This window comes from Eptesicus fuscus, chromosome 3, assembly GCF_027574615.1.
Source record: "Eptesicus fuscus isolate TK198812 chromosome 3, DD_ASM_mEF_20220401, whole genome shotgun sequence".
Taxonomy (NCBI): Eukaryota; Metazoa; Chordata; class Mammalia; order Chiroptera; family Vespertilionidae; genus Eptesicus; species Eptesicus fuscus.
This window is the reverse complement of record NC_072475.1, coordinates 31,755,757-31,777,905: the sequence shown is the minus strand read 5'-3', so window position 1 is coordinate 31,777,905 and position 22,149 is coordinate 31,755,757. Positions and strand designations below refer to the sequence as shown.

Sequence of the window (22,149 nt, the reverse complement as noted above, 5' to 3'; positions counted from 1 at the left end):
TGTCATATCATCATCAGAGGTAGCTAGTAGCTTAGAAGCATCACCTGGAATCATCCAATTCTTTCCATTTGAAAATCACCCTCTCTTCCCATGGTTTGCTATCCTCCAGGAGGCTGGGAGTATCCTCTGCAAGCAATTAGGGAGGACCACTCCCCCACACACATACTTTTTAAGCCTCTACTGAATCAATTTGCTAATGTCCCATTGGCCAAAGCAAGTCAGATGGCCAAACCCAGCGACAAGGAGGAGAAAAGGACTTGACCTCTTCATGAGGGAAGTTGCTAAATATTATGGCCATTTTTTTTTTTTTAGTTTACTACAAATACTAAGCAATAAATAGATTTCTATGATCTTGAAAAAAAATCTTTATGTTGATAATAACGCTATGCTTAAATAAACAAACATTTCTAAGCCCTGAGAGATGACTTAGATTATTATTCTTATTACCATTTACAGGTGAAAATATCTGACATTTGAAAAGTTTAAATGCCATGTCTGAATCAGCTTGGACTAGATTTTATAGCTTCTGATTGAAGTAATAGTTCTTCTGACAGTACTGGACTTGACTTATTAAAAGACTCTTTTTTTAAGTTCGTGAGACTTTGGTAGCATTACTTTGTTTTTCCTTATGACCCCGTGGTCATTAATTTCCCAGTGAGCTTGATCCTTGAGCTTAATTCTTAAGACATAAGAATAATCCATTTAAAAAAATAGAAGATATCCTTCTCTCAAAACCGTACAATCTAATTCTAGCCTCAGTTGTTGTGTTTGTCTTTTGAAAGCATCGTAACCCATCTCCTTCAATGAGCCATATTGTGAGAGGGTGGATTGCTTGTGGAATGATTAAATGAGTTCTTAAAGTCATAATAAGTGCCTCCCTTTCAATTTCACTGAATGATTTACTGCCATCCTTGCCCTAGACTAGAAATCTGGATAAACAGTAGTCCGGAGGGCCTGACAAATTGCATGGTCACTTACAAGATTATGTAAGATCTAGATTAAGGTTCTATTTTAGGGCTACATAACCATGACCCACAGTGGTTCCATAATTGTATTTTGAAACAGTGCAATTTAAACCTAAAATTCAAGTTACTAACATTCCTGCCCTCCCATCCTTGATACTTATTTTTCACTTGAGAAGATTAATAATGTCTATTTGTATTACACTTTATAATTTTCACATACTTCATTTAATTATCATAAAAGGCTAGGACATATAGTAATACTATTATTATATTTGTATCTCATTGTAGATGAGAAAATTTGACTCCAAAAGGATAGGTTACTTTTCTGAGATCACACAGCCAGAAATGAGTGGAGCCCAAACTGAACATGGCTCCCCCACTACCTGCCCACCCTCATTTTTCTGACTCAATGCATATACTTTCTTCATGGTCACATCACCTCAGTTTACCTTTGCAAAGTGATAGAGAATGTGTTGACTTCATTCTCATCTCCAATACTATTTATTTTTTATGTAATTATAAACTGAATTAACAGTTATTTAACTATTTCATAAGTCTTATTTTCTTAATGATAGGGTAAGCTTTTAGGCACTCCCTTTACCCCTCAACCCCCACCTCTGATTCTGCCACATCATTCACTATCCTGTTAAAAACCCAGAAGGCAGGCAGCAAATACTTGTCGGAGCAGACCGACTCCTCACTAGGAATGACCGAAGCTGTCAGGCTGCAGTTGGACTGTGATTGGTATTTTACTGCCTCATGTAGTTGCCTCTTTAATCCAAGCAGCTGTCAATGCCAGGCTGCCCACGGAAATTCTCAGGTATGTTTTCTCCCCTTCTATTTAGGCCTAAAGTACATCTGCTCACATCCTATCTTCACCCACAACTACTGGGCCCCACATGGTGAGTTTAAAATAGCTAATAGGCACCACGGTAGATATTTGAGGCACATTAAAGGGACCTTTCAACAAGCTGAAGGCCTGTGAAGGTCATCCTCTCATGAGGCCTGTGGTGAAGGTGTAGGCAGTTTCCAATAGCTGCAGGGAAGAATGCCATCGGTTGGTTAGCAAAATGCCATCTTCCCGCTCAGCCTCCATCCAAACCCCTCACTTCCTTCCACCATTAGGGCCATGTGCTGCTCCTTGGCTCAGCTTCCCAATCATACATTCTATTTGAGATTAGTCTTCAACTTAGTTAAAACATGTGATGTGTAGCCTGCTCAGTTCTCCTGGATTTTCACATCTCCATTGTTATTAAACTTAGTTTTGTGTGGTTAGGAAATGTCAACATGTTATCACACTCCTCATCTTATTCTTACTAGTTCCTTTCAAGCCTCACTAATGCTGCAGTGAGTGGTTGGTCCCTTTCTAGATATTCATTCTTCCATTCTTCCTTTTATTCACAGGCATTTTTCTTGGTGCTGGGATTGTTATAAAAAGCAAAAGATTCCTGCATTTAGAGTTATTATGGACTAATAGGGAAGAAATACTCAAATGATTAGACAGGTAAATGGGTATTGCAATTCTGGTAGGTGATATAAAGGAAGAGGCAAATGAGTATCCACAGGGCTAGACTTAAATCAGGAAGATCAGAGAGCTTTGTGGGGGAAGGGACTCTAGAACTGAGATCTGGAGGTAGAAGAGAGCTTACAATTCATAGTGAAGAGAGTCAAGTAGAGGGAACTTATGACACAGACTGACCCATACCTCAAATTGGTACCAGCAAATATGGTACATGCATCAAGAAGTGTAGGCGGGGGGGAAGAAGTGTAGGGGTGGGCAAGATATATATAGTAGAGGAATTTGACATTGCCTGAGAGAATTAGGGAAGATGTCCTTGAGGAGTGTCAATTAAATTCAATCAAAAATGATGAGTAGAAATTGTGTGAAGAAAAGGAAGCGAAAGAAGACATCATTTGCAGAATGACTCGGCAATGTAGAGAGACTGTAAGGAGGCAGATAGAGGGGGCAAGGGAGCAGATAGGGACACAGACAGTGGTCTTTCAGGTCATGGTAACATTTTACACTTAGGCATAATCATTCTACTGCTACATCTAAAACAGTTTTCCTGGGATAAATGTTTTTCCACCAACCTCAAAAATAAAATACTAATTGAAGGTCCAACCAATGTGCACATATCAAAATAAAATTATGAGAGAACACGGGTGGAGGGTGCCTAAAAATGACCCAAGTTGGTGGACTCCAAATTGAAGCTCAGAATGAATGAAACCCGAATGAGGACACTTACTCTGTAGGAGAGTTATCTCTTCTCGCATAACTGTCACAGTTCCCCTTTCTTCTCATGTTTAGTTTCCTGAAGGTGAGATGGGTACTCCTGCTTTGTGAACTTCTCAGATCTAGGGAACTTACCCTCACTACCTTTCTCATCTGACTTTCATCATCTTCAGTCAGGTACTTCAATCAAAGTAAACTTCAAAGAAAATGAACTTAAATTTAAAATATGAGTCTGTATTTTTTTCTTTTCACTTTCCTAAATCTTTCCTATATAAGATCTGATCAGTAATAGGTATTCAATGGACATAGTTCTAAGAAATCTAGAGTGAATTTTATCTCAACAGTCTACTTTGATCTTTAGCAGGTAAAGGAATGAGGTGTTTTGTTTTATATGCCCCCTCATACTCCCCAGCTATGCCTATTTGCTATACAAACAGAATACCCCTTGGATAGTCAATGTGTTGTCTTGCAAATTTTTTCTTTGTAGTCAATCAAGAAAATCAAGTTATATAATAATTGTGTTTGTTTATCATCATAGAACAAACAATTTAAGAAAGAAATTTATTATGTAGTTGATATAGATGGTGATGGAAAATAATTCTAAGACACGGATTTTCATGACTAAATATTTATTATTCTAATGCAGGATGAAGAGGAAGAAATTAAACAAGAAATTAACATGTTGAAAAAATATTCTCACCACCGGAATATTGCTACATACTATGGTGCTTTTATCAAAAAGAACCCACCTGGCATGGATGACCAACTCTGGGTATGTAGTGCTTGCCAAAGTTACTTTTCTTATGTGAAGAACAACCAGGACTAAATGGTCCATTTCTCTATCCTCATGACTAAATTTGATTAAGGAACTCTTTAGAAACCCTTAGCCCCATGATTTCCATAACATTGTGGTTTTAAGGTTTTCTCCCATTTCTTTGAATACCTCTCTGTCTTTTTAGTGTCTCTCTCTTCTATCTCTTAATGTAGACCATCCTTAAAGCCAGTTGTTAAGTTCTCTGTTGTTGTTTTTTCCCATTAATGACTACCTATATTCAGTTTTTATTATATTTCAAGCACTGTACTATTTTTTTCTGGGTTATATAATTTATTCTGGCTCTTTGAGGTAGACATTATTATTACCGTCTTCATGTTTTGGATAATGAAACTAAGGTTTATAGAGAAGATAAGCAAACTGTCTCAAGATCTAAATAGCTGGAAATGGTGGAGCTGGTATCTAAACAAGCTCTACAGGATAAGCTCTTCTTATCTATCACTGATGTGTGGATGACTGACATTTAAATTCTAACTCTATGAGTAAAACACTTATGACCATGTCTCATACCATGTAGGTACTCTCAGAGGTTGCTTTCCCTTTCTTCTTCCCCTTGTCCACTTAGATATGTGCCCTAGTCCTGTATCTTTGACAGTCTATAAGTCATATCTAATTGACTGTCCCTTTATTAATAAATTCAGTAATCTGACACCAAAACCATTATTCCTATCCCTGCCCAGCCCAGATTGCTCTTCCTTACTTTCCTGATTTTTTCCATTGCAAGTTTTATTCACCTTGTCCTGTGGAAAAGCTTATACTGCTGCCTTGGTTTGACCATCCTATGCGAGTTCAGTGAAAGCCTAGATTTTGGGACTCTGTCTCTCTCTCTCTCTCTCTCTCTCTCTCTCTCTCTCTTCCTCTCTCTCTCTCTCTCTCTCTCTCTCTCTCTCTCTCTCACACACACACACACACACACACACCCCTCAGTTCATCTCATATATTATTCTTAGATTAATGGTTCCAAAAATACCTTTTAACTATTTATCATCTTGCTCATTTTCCAGAAGTCTTAATATGTGTATAACACACAAAATTCACTGAATTATCCAGCGCTTCATATATATCAAATTATGTATTAAACTGTGTGTATTCAATTACCACTATTTCATAGATAACTTGCCACAGAACTCAGTCTTGAATGGAAGATACTCTCTTAATGCATATGACGATTATAGTCCAGCTGAAAAGAAAAAATATATACAGTGACCACAAACAGTTATCAAAAAGAATATAATAATGTTGGCTCAGAAAAATAAGATTTTCATGTCATTTGATATTGAATACTACAGTTGTTGAAAGTGAAAAGATCTTCTGGGAATATCACTCCTCCCCAATAAGACCCATCTCTAAATTTAAAATAAAATGTGTACTTTGAGTAAGTAAACCCACTTTGTATGACCACATTGATTTTATATATTTTATGTGAACTCTGAGCTATAGTAAGATTTAATTATGGCCTCTTAAATGTACGTTAGATGTAAATATGACAATTAAAAACATAAAAGTCATAAGAGAAAATAAATGTGACTATATAATACTAAAGAGAGATATATGAATTTTCTTATTATAAAAACACAAGAAACAAAGTAAAAATGCAAATAGCTAATTTAGAGAAAATATTCATCTCATAAATGATGAGAAAGAATGTAATAGCTTTCCAAGGAAAGAGTTTTTATAAATCAACTAGTGGTCCGGTACATGAAATTCGTGCATGGAGGGGAGGGGGTTCCCTCAGCCCAGCCTGCACCCTCTCCAGTAGGGGACCCCTTGGGGGATGTCTGACTGACAGTTTAGGCCCTGTGATCGGGCCTAAACCGACAGTCGGACATCTCCTCTCGCAATCTGGGACTGCTGGCTCCTAACCACTCACCTGCCTGCCTGCCTGCCTGATTGCCCCTAACTGCCTCTGCCTGCCTGCCTGATCAACCCTAACTGCCTCTGCCTGCCTGCCTGATCACCCCTAACTGCCCTACCCTGCTGGCCTGATCTAGCCCCCAACTGCCTCTGCCTGCCTGATCTCACCCCCAACTGCCCTCCTCTGCTGGCCTGGTCACCCCCAACTGCCCTCCCCTGCAGGCCTGATCTCATCCCTAACTGCCCTCCTCTCCCTGCCAATTTGATTCTGATTGGTCAGTTTCTATGCTAGTCAGCCAGCATCAAAAGCTCTACCTCCTAGGCAGCCATTGGTTCCTCACACTTCACCCAGATTTAGTTCTGATTCATCAGTTTCTATGCCAGTTAGCATCAAAAGCTCCACCTCCTAGGCAGCCATTGGCTCCTCACAATTGACCCAGATTTGGTTCTGATTGGTCATTTTCTATGCCAGTCAGCATCAAAAGCTCCGCCTCCTAGGCAGCCATTGGCACCTCACAGTTGACCCAGATTTGGTTCTGATTGGTTGGTTTCTATGCCAGTCAGCGTCTCTGGGCCTATCAATGGGGCCTGATCAGAAAGGCGGGGCTGATCAGCAGCCCCTGTGGAGGCCTGGTGAGAAATGGAGGTGTGGCTACTGGCCAGACTGGGAGAGAAAGAGAGAAGCAAGTGCTGATCAAAAAACGGATCAGTCCCTGTTTCTCTCTTCAGGCCTCTCTCTGGCCCTGATTCTCAGGCCCTTCAGCAGTCAGTGCTGGGGCACCGTGCCTGCAGCAGAAGCAGTCAGCCGCTGGGTTGCCGTGGCAACTGCAGGACTGACTTCAGGTGGGTCGAGCCTTGGTCATTTCGACCCAGGGTTTTTGTATATTAGGATAGGAAAAATATGAAACTACTAATAGATTGAGTTAAGAACAAGGCAGCAATTAACAAAGTAAGAATTAGCAATTACCAATAAAGATGTTTTTAAAATGTAACTAACTAAAAATATAAATGCAAAAGATGAGAATTAGATATCATTTCTTACCTAGCAGATTGACAAAGATTTTTAAAATGAAATATCAAGAATAGACATGCACACCCCTGCTTGTGGTAATAAACATTGGTACAGCTTTATTCAGGAGCAATTGCAATATATAAGATACACACACATGTCTCCCAAAGAAAGTTCTTTACTTGAAAATAACCCAGTATGGTTGGAGATTTCCATGATGGCGGCTTCCATTTCAGGCTACACCTTCAGCGCTGTGTGTTTCCACGGTGCCAACAGCAATGCCGACCACGAAGGATTTTTGCTGGGAGAGGTGAGACAAGAGGGAAACCTTTAGCATCAGTGACTCCCAAATCAGCAACAGAGAGTTTCTGCAAGTCATTGAAATCCATAACCATCAGCCTTGTTCAAAGTTTTTAGTTTTTATGACTACGCAAGCAAACTTAACAAAGAGAGTTTGAACAGGATTCTTGAAGATCAAAGAAAGAAAGTGATCGGGTGGTACAGAATCCCACGGAACACACAGCAGCAGATGTCATACAGGGAGCAGGTCCTTCACAAGCAGCTCACCCGCATCCTTGGGGTGCCTGACCGTATCTTCCTCCTCTTCAGCTTCATCTCCACCACCAGCAATTCCATGCATGCTCTAGAGTAGGTCCTCTTCAGACCAAACCAAAGGTATAATCAAAGGATATCCCTTGCTATTCCCAACCGGGGCAACACCAGCCAGCAAGAGGATAAAGTGTCTTCAGTGCCAAACACGCCTCAGAGTTATGCCAAAGTCATTAAAGAACATGGCACTGTCTTCTTTGACAAGCATGGCGTCATGAAGGACATCGGGGCCATCCATCAGGTTTACAATGCGCTGCAGGGGAAGGTGCAGGCAGTGTGGTGTGCAGATGTAGAAAAGAGTGAGCGAGTAGTTAGTTGAATCTTGTGAGGTGGAAGTGAACAAATTAAGAAGTCAAATCACTCAGAGGAAAAATGAAAAGGAACAAGAAAGAAGGCTGCAGCAGGCGATGGTCAGCAGACAGGTGCCACCCGAGAGTCTGGAGCCGGCGCTCAGCCCTCAGATGTCGTACCCGGGGTTTGCAGCTGATGGTGGAAGTACATTGGCAGATGCCAAGGTCTCTGACCCTCCACCCCCTTATTCAGATTTTCACCCAAACAATCAAGAAGTACTTTGAGCCATTCTCGCATAGAAACAAGTGTCTTTATGCCTCGACCTCAAGCCGTGGGCTCCTCCAGCTTTGCCCCCAACAGTGCCGGACTGAAGTACCCCGGAGGTGAAGCGGGCCTTCCTCCTTCACAGAGAGCCACTGGGGACAGCGTGGAGGGGTCAGACGACAGTGATTATGAAAATCTGATTGACCCAAAAGAGCCCTCCAGTAGCAAATACTCATACTCAAGGGATTCTCGGCCCATGACACATCCCCACAGGGAGCTCCAGGAATGCTCAGACCTCCCAGATTTAGCTACACAGAAGAAACTCCACTCAGCACTGTTTTATTAATCACTATTGAGAGAGTTTTTTGAGGACTTAATCTAGTGGGAGAACTGCTTTCTCAGACCCCTGGGCTCCCAAGAGAATCCTGGGCACAGAACTGGCAGGGCCTCGCATCCCCTGGGCCTCACCCGCAGACTCTATGGGCAGGTGTCAGGACTGAATCATTAAGATAATCAAGTTGTCCTAATTCTGGTGTGATTCATGGATATACTGGTAAATTTAGGCAGAGAAAATTGTCAACATAGTTTCTGTTCTTTAAAATAAATTGGAAATCAGAGACTAAGCACAATTAGTCTATAAATGTTCTGTAAATCAAAACTTACCTCTTGCACTATCATGTCTTGAAATTTACTTTTTCAAAGGGAAATGAGTTTAGCAGCAGCCTTCAAAGAACCTTCTTTCTATGATGAGCCAAATTCATCTTTACCAGAAAAGACATTTTAATAATTCCAAGAAGCCTGATTGGACCAGACCAGATGTACCTTCTCTTGTCTGCATGATTTTGTAAAATCAAAAGAGAGGGCTTTGTTTTAACTGTTTTCTACTAGCCTGATACATGTTGTCACTTAAAATGGTTGCCTTTAAAAATATATAGAAGTACTAATTACCAGTAAGTAATCATCCAAATAAGTATGTCATAAAATAAACTCCTTCTTTTTCTTTTGTGGGAAAAAATAATAATAATAACCCAGTACTTCCACATGCTAGAATGTATCCTAAATAAGTATTTGGGCAACTACCTAAAGATGTATATAAAAGTTAACCAATAGGGAATGACTTAAGTAAACTCATTAGGGGATGCTATTTAGCCAGTTCAAATGTGGTGGATCTATATTTACAAGTGAATGAGCACTAACAATTATAGTGGGGTTTTTAAAGCTGTTTTTAGAAGCTTTGTTTAAATATAATGTTTTCATTTTTGTCAAAAAAAGAAAAAGAAAGAAATACACATGTGCATTGACGTGGTGGGGATGTCTACAATAGCAAGGACTGGTAGTGTTGAAGATATTTGTATCTCAGTAGTAATTGCAGTAATTTGATTTTTAAAACATTTTTCTTTTTCATGTCTGCTTTTTTAATCCCTTAAACTTAAATTCTAAAATCAGACCCACTTCTGCTGTTCCTTCTTCTTTTTTATTGCTTTTCACTGAGCTGCCTTTGCTCCTCATATAGACAGTCAGCTCTCTGAGGACAGGATTTTGTCTTGCATCTCAGCATCCCTCTAGTGCTAGGGAGGTACTGGGCTTATGATGCTGAAAAAATAGGTGTTTTGTGAATGAACGTGACATTATTGGTACAACATTGGTTACTATTATTACTATTATTGGTATAAACCTGAGCGCTACAGATACTTTTGAGAGTTCAAAATATCATGCAGATTCAACAGAATCTGATAAGATGGCACACGTTGGATAAGCTGCAGAGACAGGTGGGGAATAATAGCAATTTAAATGCGGTCTGTAGAAAAGCTTTTTTGTTTTGTGAATGACCCACATCCCGCGTGGTTCAAGATTCGGGATCTGGAGAAGGGGCTGCACGCAAATGAAAGAGACAAGACAAGAAATAATAATTTGGGAATATTGGAGGCCAGGCGGGCAAGCCCAACTCAAGGGGAAGAACTTCCACTGGTGCTCAGGCCTCGCCAACCTTTTATTCAATTTTGGATACACATCCAGCCCTTAGTCAGGCAGGTAATTGTGGTAACAGACAGACTATCCTAAAGGTCAGTAAATATTAGAAAGGTCTACTCTGAGGCTATTTGGTCAGGAAATAGCTTGAGCCCCCATTGTCTGGACTAATCAATCGGTGCAAAGCTCTGGCCCTTGCCATGGGCTCAAGGGTCACCAGCTTTCCGGGATCCTTGTTTACACTTCTCTGATAGTGAAGACAATGGGTGGCTTCCTGCATTGTTTGGTCAGGACTACAGTTCCAAACTAAAAGAAAGCATCAATGTAGCTTTGGAACCACATCCCAGCTTATTACCTGAGGTAGCTCAAGTATTTCTAGGTGAGTCACACCTAACTATGAATGATGATCATTTCTTTTGTGAGATGGTTTTCTTGTTAGGGTGAACTATTAAAATGTGGGTATTTATTTACAAACTAGAAGCCCACTGCACAAAATTCATGCATGGGCAGGGTCCCTAGCGGCTGCTGGCTGCCAGCCGGAGCCTCCCTTCCCCTGGCTGCCTGCTGCTGCCACCTGCCAGGCTGGCCAAGCCAGGCCAGCCGGGCTTCACCCCCCCCCACCACCAGCACCCCCACCCCCCCCCCCCCCGCCTCCATCAAACCCCAGTCAAACTCCCAGTTGAGGGGACAATTTGCATATTAGGCTTTTATTATATAGGATTGTTGGTTGAGAGAAGAGGAGGGATGGTCAAGCAGGGCTTGACTGGTTTTTACCTTTTTCCTAATGCTGAGATTTTCTAAGCTGGAAAGAAAATTAGTTGTCATTTATTTTGCTGGGTCCCAGTCACGTTCATTGACTTTCCCAGGGTTTCAAAGCTCCTTAATGGATGGATGCAGCACCCGAATGAATGCAGGCATCCCGAAACGTGAAGATTCAGCTTGGCCTGAAGTTCTGTGAAAGGCACTGAACTTTTTTTTCTTTTTTGTAATGAGCAAAATCTGCATTCCCTTTTCAGATTGGAACTGGGAGAAAGCAGGAAGCCTGTCTGCTTCCACATGACACAAATGGGAGGTTGTATACTCTGGAAATGAGTCGCCGCCCAATCATTCTCACTTTAGCCAATTGCTCTTCCCCTGGAGATGGCTGTGGTTATTGGGAACCAAGAGCCTGCAAGTATATGTGTTCATTTATTCATTCACCATTAATAATTAATTAATTCATTAATCCATTCATGCATTTTTTTTTTTCAACAAATATATACATATTGAATACTTGCTAGCTGCAAGGCATACTTCTAGGGACTTTGGATATATCAGTAAACAAAATTGAAGAAAGACCCGACTTTCATACAGCTTACATTCTTGAAACAGACCACAAACAATAAATTGAATATGCAAGAGCACTATAGAGAATGCTGAAAGCTAAAAGTTTCTGGAAGAGCAGGGCAATGATAACGGGAATACAGGTAGGATTGCAGCGGGAAGTACAGTGGCCAGGTAGGCCCTGTGGAGTTAACCTGAGGAAAGGCATTCCATCCAGTCCTGGTGTTTTCCAGGAGTTGCAATGAGGCCAGTGTGACTGGAAGATGTGGGAGATGAGACCTGAGGCTAGATCATGCAGGGCCTTAAGGCCATTGGAAAGACATCAGCTTTTCCTCTGAGAAGGGTTGGGGGTTGGGAGGGGGTGCTTTTGAAGGTGGAGGAATGTGATCTGATCTACAGAGTGAAGGGGTCCCTCTGGTGGCTGGGTCCAGACTAGAATGAATGGGCACCCCCTCCACCCCCGCCCCCCAGTAGAAGCAGGAAGACCAGTTAGGAGACTGTTTTAGCAATCCCCTTCCTGAAGTTGGCAAAAGGCCATCAGTGAGTTCTGATCACTTCCAAAACCAGGTCACATGGAGAGAAACTCTCCTTTCACATTTCACTTTCCTACCTGTAATTAAATGCAGGTGGCAAAATGTGGCAGTTATAGGCCCAACATTCTGCTTGGAAGACAGAGGACCCAGCAGTTGTCAGATTTGTGCGTGTGCATAGGATTATTCTGACCATGCCCACTAGCTTCTGTGTCCCTGGGGATAAAAATACACAGGTATGAAATGCCTCATGAGGGCAAGAGCATCATTTCTTCTCTAATTCTTCTTCTTCTGTTTGATGACAAACTAAGGAGACCCTTGGAAAAGTAAAGGCAAAACAGAAACATAATAATTGGGAAAGTTATACCAGATTACAATATTGGTGGGAACTTGGTTATAGAATATAATAGTGTGTATTTATTCCAAGGCCTCTGTCTCACTGCGTTTGGGCCATTTTGTGTTAATAACAATGGCAGGTCAAATTTGTCATCTGCTTATCGCGTGCGAAAGTGCTACATTTGTTTGCATTGTCCTATTATTTCATTAGACTTTTACAACCATTCTACAAATTAGATATTATCATTGTCCCTACTTTACAGATGAGGAAATTAAGCTCAGAGAAGTTGAGAAACTTGCCTAAATTCAGCTAGTGTGATAAAGCCAGTTTGCACCTGAACTCTACACTCTTCTTTTCATTGTAAAAAAATAGTTTCCATCTCAAATGTTGGTGTTCCAAATAGGACTGAAGCTTTGTGTTTAAGAAAGTTCATTTCAACTTCACCTTTCATCTCCGTTTATCAGTTTCTCCAACTTTCAAAGCTGCTCCTAAGACTGGTAAGAAATACACTTTGAAAAGTACATTAAACCTTTTGGGAATGTTTTAGCAAATAATTGCAAAGGTCACAGATAGCTGACTCTTTAGGCTAATGGCTTCCTGTTAGAATTACATTTATATAAAATATTACTATGGATCATATAGAGACACAGCCTGTCACAACCAAAAGAGCAGCACTTTCTAAGATGTATCCCCAGTAGTCATTCCACAGAAAATATTTCCCAGCTACTTTGTCTGCTGTGGCTGGAAGACAGAGGTTTGCACATAACCCACCAGCCAATACGTGTACAGTTTCAGGTGTCTGATTGAATTATAATCGGTGCGAATTCTATCAGTCTTGTCGTAGAGATAAACTCTTGTTTGGTACCAGCTCTTTGTGGAAATACAACTGCTTCTGATAATGGCCAAGTAATTCTCCCTTATCAACTGCTTAGGGCCTGATCCGGAAATCAAAAAAGAGAGCTCTTTCAATAAAGATTCCCATCTCTGGGAAACAAGGCAAGCTCTGATACACGGCGCTGCCGGCTCATTCTCTGCTCTCGCTCGGGGATGGGAGGCTCACCATGCTGCTGCAGGCCATTCAGACACTGGGAGTGAGTGGGAAAGTCAGTCTAGTAAACACAACTTCTAATTTCTGTAACATTAGAACGTGAAATCACATGTGATTTGTTGTCTCTTTTGATAACCACCACAGGGCTAGAATATGTCGTAAAAGGAAATAAATTTCTGATTAGCTTTCCAAATGTAGTGTGGTCAAGTAAAATAGATTATTGTATTGAAATGACTGGATAAGTCATTCATTAGATTGTAACAGTGTCGGTTTGCAGAGCTAAGAGTTAAGACATCAGACTGTATGCATTTTAGGGACAAACTTTCTAGCAGGTGGCCGGAACCCTGCCTGGAATCTAGGACCTGGATTCAAACCTGACATTTGGGTCTCTGGCATTTATTTCCTTCCTTATAAAAGTGATAACTTTGGGCCTGGCTGGTGTTGCTCAGTGGTTGTGTGTAGACCCCTGAACCAGGACCTCACAGTTCGATTCCTGGTCAGGGCACATGCCCAAATTGCAGGCTCGATCCCCAGTAGGGGGTGTGCAGGAGGCAGCCAATTGATGATTCTTTCTCATCATGGATGTGTCTATCTTTCTCTCCCTCTCCCTTCCTCTCTCTAAAATCAATAAAAACATATTTTTTTTTGAAGTGAAAACTTTGGACTAGATCTGAGTTTTAAAACTGGCAACCTGGAGGCTAAATGCTGTCCAGGTAAATATGTTTAGCTTGGTTCTCATAAGGTGATGTTTGTGTAATTATGCCAACATTAGAAAAAAATGAGTAGTTTCACACAAAAGTCTCTATTCCTTTAAAATATCTTGAAAAATCAAATGATCTTTTTAAAAAAATTAAAAATATTGGGCCTAAGATCCCCAATAGCGGCAGTATGGTAGAGCCATTTGGCAGTTGTGCAGAGGGCACGTGCCCACTCTAGTTCACACCACGGCCCCATCACTCCCTGTTGTCTGGCGTACATGCTCAACTTCATGCATTTGCATTACTCATCCATGCCCTGTACAAGGTCAGATGGGAATGAGATACTGAAATGAACTAAGACATGATGTCATTCAACCACCAATGAGGGGAACTTTCTGGAATATGCAGTGATGTTGGCCACAGCCCCCAGACCTAAGTCTGTAATCGTGTGAGTTACATTGCTGTAGCACCGTGGCTTGGCAAAAACCATGTCCACCAACATTTTGGTTGTTTTAAGATTTAAATGTAAAGTGTTGCAGATATGACAATTAAAAATTCAACCACCTGTTGCTGAGTCTTTTGAACAGCTAATTAAAATTTCTCTTTTCTATGCATCAGAAATGAGTCTTTCATCTGGGCAGGGGGTGAGGGGCCGTTGTTTGAATCAGTATCCGTCACTTTTATAATGAAACATGCCTTTCCTTCATGTGTAAAAGCTAGGTCACTTGCCTGGAGAAGTGATTGAATCTTACTATTGGTGAGCAGAACATTTTAGAAGGCTGAATTTGGTAAATATAGGATTTCCTAAATAACAGAAGGTTGAGTATAAACAGTCTCCCAGATTCAGAGCTGCCCCACTGCATGACCGGTAGAGACAAACTATGTTACTTAGATACAAACACAGAGTTAGAGCTATGCTTAATTTAATACTTTGCCACTGGGCTTGAGTTCAGCTTTTATAGAGTCATTTTTTATGAATTAATGGGTGATTCTGTGACAAGAATGTGAAAATGATTTCTTCTTTTATCCTAATGAATTTCATTTGAACTGTACTTAAACTGCTTTTCACCTAAAAGGAAGACCTTATGGATATCCAAAGTTATTCTGCTAATAGTCTATACAACCCTCTTCCTTTTCTAGATTAATTTTGAGTCCAAGTCTATGGCCTTATTTACTATATTGTGCTTCTCAAAATCCTCAACAACCAAGTTGCTTAGTCCTAAGTTCTCTAAGGCCAGCATATTTTCCCTTTTTCTATTTTTAACTCGTCTGAAAACTTGCTCCCTCATCCCCACCTCAAATTCTTCTATTTAAGTGTTAACACTTTGTGAGGCCAAGTTGTAAATTTCTTACAGTCTCTGGTTAGTTTCTATGATTGAGTTGGTGGCCCAGATGGACATGTAGTGATTTTCGCCAAACAGGAAAATTCTCTAGAATATCTTGCACGCCTACTGACAAATGTAGCACCAAATACCAAACACATGAAGTAGCGAACTTCCCTCATTCCTTGAATGCTGCCATGCGGACTCTGAGATGGATATCTCCTTAGACTTGGGTGTCTCGAAAGCATTCCCAGGGACCTGTGCTTTGGGCTTTCTGGTTGCTAAAAATACCAGTTGGCTCAATATATTCAAAATGCCATTGTCATTCTCAAGATACAAATCTGTTCATTATCCAGAACATTTATTGACCAAGTTTGGGACTTCATATCCTTGGGACTCTTTCTTTTTTTTTTTTTTTTAATCTTTGGAAGATTTAGAATTTGTAGTTTAAGCTTTCTCTTTTCAAGTCTAAAAATATAATCCAGGAGCCAAAGAAGTTTGGGTTGTTCCACACCCTGCCCCGCCCCAAGGCATGCTAGTTTAAAAATGAATGCAAAAAGCTGTTTAGGTTGCTTTTCCAAATTTGAAATTCCCAACAGTGTTACTTTATGTTTATATTAGTTGATTGAAATGATAAATGTATACCTACCAATTCTGGTACTTTTTTGTACACATATTTTATGTTGTTAGACTTAAACTACCTTTAGTGAATGAAGCTCATTGTTTAACAAAGTACCGAGTTTGGGTTTTGTTTACACCTTCATAAATCATGCGCATGAGCTCTGTGGCTATTTCCAGCCACACATAATAAAAATATCCTATGCCTTGCTGATGTTTCTGGACCTTCAAGGTCAATAGGCTGATCCTTTGCAGAGCTGTGAATTCTTGGAAGTTTATCTTTCCTAGCCTTTACTTGGGGAGCCTCTTCAATGTCTTGGTGCAAACTTCTCTCACTTTAGGCAGAGCCTCATCTTCCTGCTCCCTCCTCTTCCTCATCCCCGCCTCCTGCCCCTCCTTTTACCATAAAAGAGGAGGGGTCTGTTAGCAGTCATTTATTCTCCTGGGTGACATTTGGGAGGAATGGGCTCCTGTCAAGGTAATTCTGGGCTAGTGCCTGCAGTTTTAAAATAGCTTAAAGCTTTATTTCTTGTTACAGGAACTTAAAAGCAATTAGCTAGCAAGTGAGTGAATACCGGAGGGACCCTAGAAATCATCCAGAGCCTCTCAGGCTGGGTGAGGAGGTGAGCTCAGGGGCTCAGACAGTCCTTCTGAAACTCCTTCTGGGATCAGCTAAGGCCAAAGATCCTTTCCTTAAATATTGTCTGGGAGGGAAAAGCACAGGAGGGCACAGTAAGCACTCCTCCCCCCACAACCTCTACAAGAAAACATCTTCCTCCTCAAAAATATAAGACAACTGACAAAAATATGTGAAAAGCAGCCATACAAATGGTGAAATCTATGTTAGAACTGTGTTTTTTTAAATAACCATTTTAATTTAGATAGAAATAACTACCCATGCCCAATAATTCAAGCAACCCTTTCCTTATTAATTGAGGTGCACTACACTATGCTACTGTTTTAAATGCCTCCCCCATCTCACTGTTCCAGGCCCAACCCTAACCCCCATCGTCCCTGAACACAGTTCTGTCCTCACCTTCAACTTAACCTTCTTTCTCTCGTCCCAAGTGACACACACATGTATTTCATTTTCTGATCCAGTAATGTAGGTGGTGTGGAGTGAGGATTTTAAGATCCCACCACCACTGCCTCCCAATCTTCTAAATAAAAAGATCCAGCCCAGCCGTGGTGGCTCAGTGGTTGAGCATTGACCTATGAGCCAGGAGGTCACGGTTCGATTCCCAGAGCTTCTTACACTGGGAGAGGAGGCAGCCAATCAATGATTCTCTCTCATCATTGATGTTTCTATCTCTCTCTCCCTTTCTCTCTGAAATCAATAAGCCCTCTCCCTTTCTCTCTGAAATCAATAAAAATATATAATTTTTTAAAAGATTGAATGTCTGGAATGGACCATGGTGTCTTCTTGCTGTGTGGTACAAGCTTGAAAAACGACAGGTGTCCTTGGTACTCTTTCATTAATAGAGGCTTTAGAAACACAGATCCAATGCCCTTTATAAGCACCTTTCAGCCATTTCTTCACCATCCAAGGGAAGTGGATCTTGGGAAGCTATCAATGCTATCTTCTAAGTTGGAAACTTTTTAATACATACAAATGCCAAAAAAAAAAGTAGAAAAATGCTAAATATAATTTAAGATTTCTGGTTGCTAAGAAGTTTATATTCATAGACACAACTAATGTTCACATCAAACCATTGAGGTTGATGCTTTTATGTTGTGTTTTATAGTGATGGTGGTGGGGTGCTGAGCCCAGGTTGGTTAGAGAGCATGCCCAAGGTTAGTAGCTGTACTTGAGAGAGCACCATGCTTTCAAGCCTGCTCTAGTTATTTAATGAGTATCCAGATAAGGCTGCAGACCCATACCTAAGCTTTATTTCCAAATAAATCATGAAAAGGAAATTGAGAAGGAGAATTAATGAAATAACAGGTGAACATCACTTAGCCCAGATACCTAGCATATGGTAGATTCTCAGCAAATGTAAGCAAGTGTTGTTACTCCGGTGTCAACTGTGTGAGAACTTTCTTTCAGGAAGAATATTAATGATCCATTATTTCTTGCTTGTGACATATGAAGTTATTGACTTACCGCTGCTGGGCTTGGCATGTTGAGTCCTGTGTCTCTTTATTAATGTGCTGAGGTTACTTGTGGTGAGGGAGTGTCCCCGCTGTGTGGTGGCAGTAATTATCAGTGTTGCTGTGTGGCTATAGGAACCGATTGCTAGCAAATGCTGGTTTCTTTCTTTAAAAAAAAAAAAAATCCCATTACATAATTTAACAATCATTTTGTCCCATGGTGAGATGAAAAGAATTTAGCAGCCTTCAGCTGGAGCTGAATGGAAAGCAAATTATGGAAATCACTGACATTAGTGCCTGGCTAGAGCAGGATTGTTTCCTACAGAATATTTGAAAGTCTTTGGTCCAATCTAATTTTAAGGGACTGGAGTCACTGGCTTTCCCCTGCTTTCCTTGGGAACTGTAATTACATGGCCTAATAGAGCTCAGTGGTAGGACATTTTCTCCAGCTGATACAGGAGCAATGGATGCATCACGGGAGGTCTGGTCACTGTGTTTTTCAAAATGGGATTTGGAAAAGAGGCACAAACATGTTTTGCTCACTTGAGAAAATATATTCTTTTCTTTCTACCCAAGGACTTTGCTTGGGTCCGTCTTGCTGCCATTCAACCATTGTATGCTACATAATGGGATTTCTAAAAACTTTGTGAAGAAAGAACCCTTAAAATACACAAAAGTATTCAGAACAGTATAATGTACACCCATGTACCCGAAACTAACCCCAATAACCATTCATCAGTGCCCAATCTTGCCCCATCTTCCTCCTTTCTACTATTATTTTGAAACAGATCTTCTCATTATATCTATTTTTTAAATTCTGGTAAAATACACATAGCATAAAATTCACCTTTTAACCATCTTAAAATGTATAACTCGGTAGCATTAAGTACACAATGTTGTGCAACCATCACCTCTATCTAGTTCCAGAACTTTTGTCATCACCAAGGAAATTGTACCCATTAAGTGGAAACTCCCTTTCTTCCCTCCCTCTAGTGACTGGCAACAACCACTAATCTGCTTTCTGCCTCTCTGGATTTGTTTATTCTAGACATTTCATATAAATGGATTTGTGCAATATATAGCCTGTTTTGGTCTGTCTTTATTTAATTAGCATAATATTTTCAATATTTATCTGTGTTGTGTCATGCATTAAAATTTCATTTGTTTTCATAGCTGAATAATATTCTCTTGTATGAATATACCACATTTTGCTTACTCACCTGATGATGGACATTTTGGTATTTCTACCTTTGGTCTGTTGTGAATAGTGCTGCTTTGAACATTTTTGTTTGAACAGCTGTTTTCAATTCTTTTGGGTATATATCTAAAAGTGGAATTGCTAGATCATATGGTAATTCTATGTTTAATTTATTGAGGAATCATCAAACTGTGCTGTGACTGTACCATTTTAAATTTTCTCCAACAGTGTATGAGGCTTATAGTTTCTCCAGATCCTTGCCATCACTTTTTATATTCTACTTTTTTTTTTTTTTAAGTACAGCCATCCTAGTGTGAAGTGGTATGTCATTGTGGTTCTAACTTGCATTTTCCTAATGACTATCAATGTTGAACATCTTTTCATGTGATTGTTAGTCATTTATATATCTTCTTTGCAGAAATGTCTATTCAAGCCTTTTACCCATTTAAAAATTGTATTGTTGCCTGGCCAGTGTGGATCGGTGTTTGAGCGTCAACCTATGAACTAGGAGGTCAGAGATTCCTGGCCAGGGCACCCTGTGGTCTCTTTCCCTAGGGTGTGGCATGCAGGAGGCAGCTGATCAATGATTCTATCTCATCATTGATGTTTCTATCTCTCTCTCTCTCCCTCTCTCCTTCCTCTCTGAAATCAATAAAAATATATTTTAAAAATAATAATAATAAAATAAAATTGTGATGTTTTTATTGTTGAGTTGTAAGTTATTTATAGATCTGGATACTTGACCTTATTAGATATGATTTGCAAATATTTTTTTTATTCTGTAGGCTGTCTTTTCATTCTTTTGATAGTGTCTTTTGATGCACAACGTTTTTAATTTTGATGAAATTCAAATTATCTATATTTTGTTTTGTTGTTCGTGTCTTTGTTATCATCACTAAGAAACCATTGCCAAATCCAGGGTCATGAACATTTATCCCTATGTTCTCTCTAAGAGTTTTATAGTATTAGCTCTTATATTTAGGTCTTTGATCCATTTTGAGATAACTTTTTATGTGGTGTGAGGTAGGGGTTCAACATTATTCTTTTACATGTGTATATCCAATTGTCTTAGTATCATTTATAGAAGAGACTGTCATCATATTGTATCATTTTATCTGTAGAATGTTTCTCTAAAAGTAAGAACATTTTTTACATAAACAGTACCATTGTCACACTTACAAAATTGTTAACCATATTTCTAATATCTAATCTGTAGATTGTCTTAAAAAATTAATAACTTTTAAAAAATTAGTATCTAAGTAAGTTGCACCCATTGGTATATCTTTTGAGATGCTTCTAAATTTATAGATTTCCCCTCCATCCTTCTCTTTCCCTTCCTGCAATTTATTTGTTGAATAAATGGGTCATTTTCCCTGTGGAGTTTCCTATTCTAGGTTTTGATGATTGTGTCTCCAGGATGTAACATGTTTCTCAGTCCTCTGAATTTCCTGTAAATTGGTAGCGGGAACTAGAAGCTTCATCAGATTCAGTTTTGGGGGATTTGTTTGTTTGGTTTGGTTTGGTTTTGGTTTGGACAAGACTACTCTTAGGTGATATATTATTCTAATCAAAAGGCAAATCAGAGCTGGTTATTTCTTATTTTTTTATGTTAGCAGCCATTGATGATCAGCTCCTAAATCCATTAGCTTATTGGAGGTTGTGTAATAGTGATGTTCTACTTGTTTTCTTCATTTATTAGATGAAATACCTGATTTTTATGAAGACAAGCTTTATCTTTTTTATTATTTAACTAGAGGCCTGGTGCATGAAATTCATGCATGGGTAAGGTTCCTAGGCCTGGCCGGCGATCAGGGCTGATCTGCAGGGCGACTGGCAGTGTGATCAGCTCCCCTGCCCCCCACTGGCACCCACCTTGGCTGGCCTGGAGCCTGCAGGCTGGAGGCAGCTCCTTCATTGAGCGTCTGCCCCTGGTGGTCAGTGTGCATCATAGCAACCAGTCGTTCCACCAGTTATTTGCTGTTCAGTCGATTTGCATATTAGGATTTTATTATATAGGATTACCCAGTGGTAAAACTTGTACTAGAAAGGCAGTGTAGAATTCTTAATTTTTACCTCTGTATTTACCAGTCCTCAAAATTAGAAGTTGCTTCTTCATTTTCTTGAAACAGTGCCAGTTGTATTCTTTTTGCGGGGTGTCTTGATTAATACCTTCAGTTAAGCATATTCATTGTGTTTCAAGATATTGAAGTTACCAAAACTGGTTTGGCTCAGTGGATAGAGCATCGGCCTGTGGACTCAAAGGTCCCAGGTTCAATTCCGGTCAAGGGCATGTAGCTTGGTTGCGGGCACATCCCCAGTATGGGGTGTGCAAGAGGCAGCTGATCGATGTTTCTCTCTCACTGATGTTTCTAACTCTCTATCCCGCTCTCTTCCTCTCTGTAAAAAATCAATAAAATATATTTTTAAAAAAGATATTGAAGTTATTCTTATTGATACTCAAATTATCCCATGTTTGGCCAGTGAGAACTTCTTCAAATTGACTTCTGAGTTCTTTCTAATGTGATTTTCTGGCCTTTGATAGCTTCCTGGCTAGCATATATGAAAACTTTACAACTCTTATTGGGTTGGAATGTGGTCTATCATGGCAATTCTCAAATTTCCTTACAAAAACTCTGAAGAATATAGAAATCCCTTCCCTGTGTGGAATCATAAGATGACATGTTAGAACAGGCATTGTGTTTCATGAGTTTTTTTGTGAGTTTCAACTAGGCATACAGAAAAAAAAGGAAACATAATTTCTACCTGAATATTTTGCAGCCTAGTGGGGTATCTTTTAGGATCTGGTAACATGGTGCTGATGTTAGGAATGTACATTTGGACAAAGCTAAAATCATCAATGTGATTTCATTATGACCCCATATCAGTTCTGTTTCTAGAGTCAGGTCAAAGATTGATTGGTAGTTTTTCTGAATTGTTATTATGTAATTACAAAATTATA

At 39.9% G+C, this 22,149-nt stretch overlaps 1 protein-coding gene and 1 pseudogene across 1 annotated transcript in view; both read left to right on the top strand.

Moving 5' to 3' along the window:
• Positions 1 to 22,149, top strand: part of TNIK (TRAF2 and NCK interacting kinase) — a 341,946-nt gene that overhangs the window by 197,565 nt on the left and 122,232 nt on the right. Inside the window, exon 4 of the mRNA XM_008142296.3 lies at positions 3,845 to 3,970. Coding sequence (XP_008140518.1) covers positions 3,845 to 3,970 — 126 coding nt within the window. The remainder of the gene's footprint in view (positions 1 to 3,844; positions 3,971 to 22,149) is intronic.
• On the top strand, positions 7,102 to 8,365 carry LOC103286733 (BRISC complex subunit Abraxas 2-like; annotated as a pseudogene).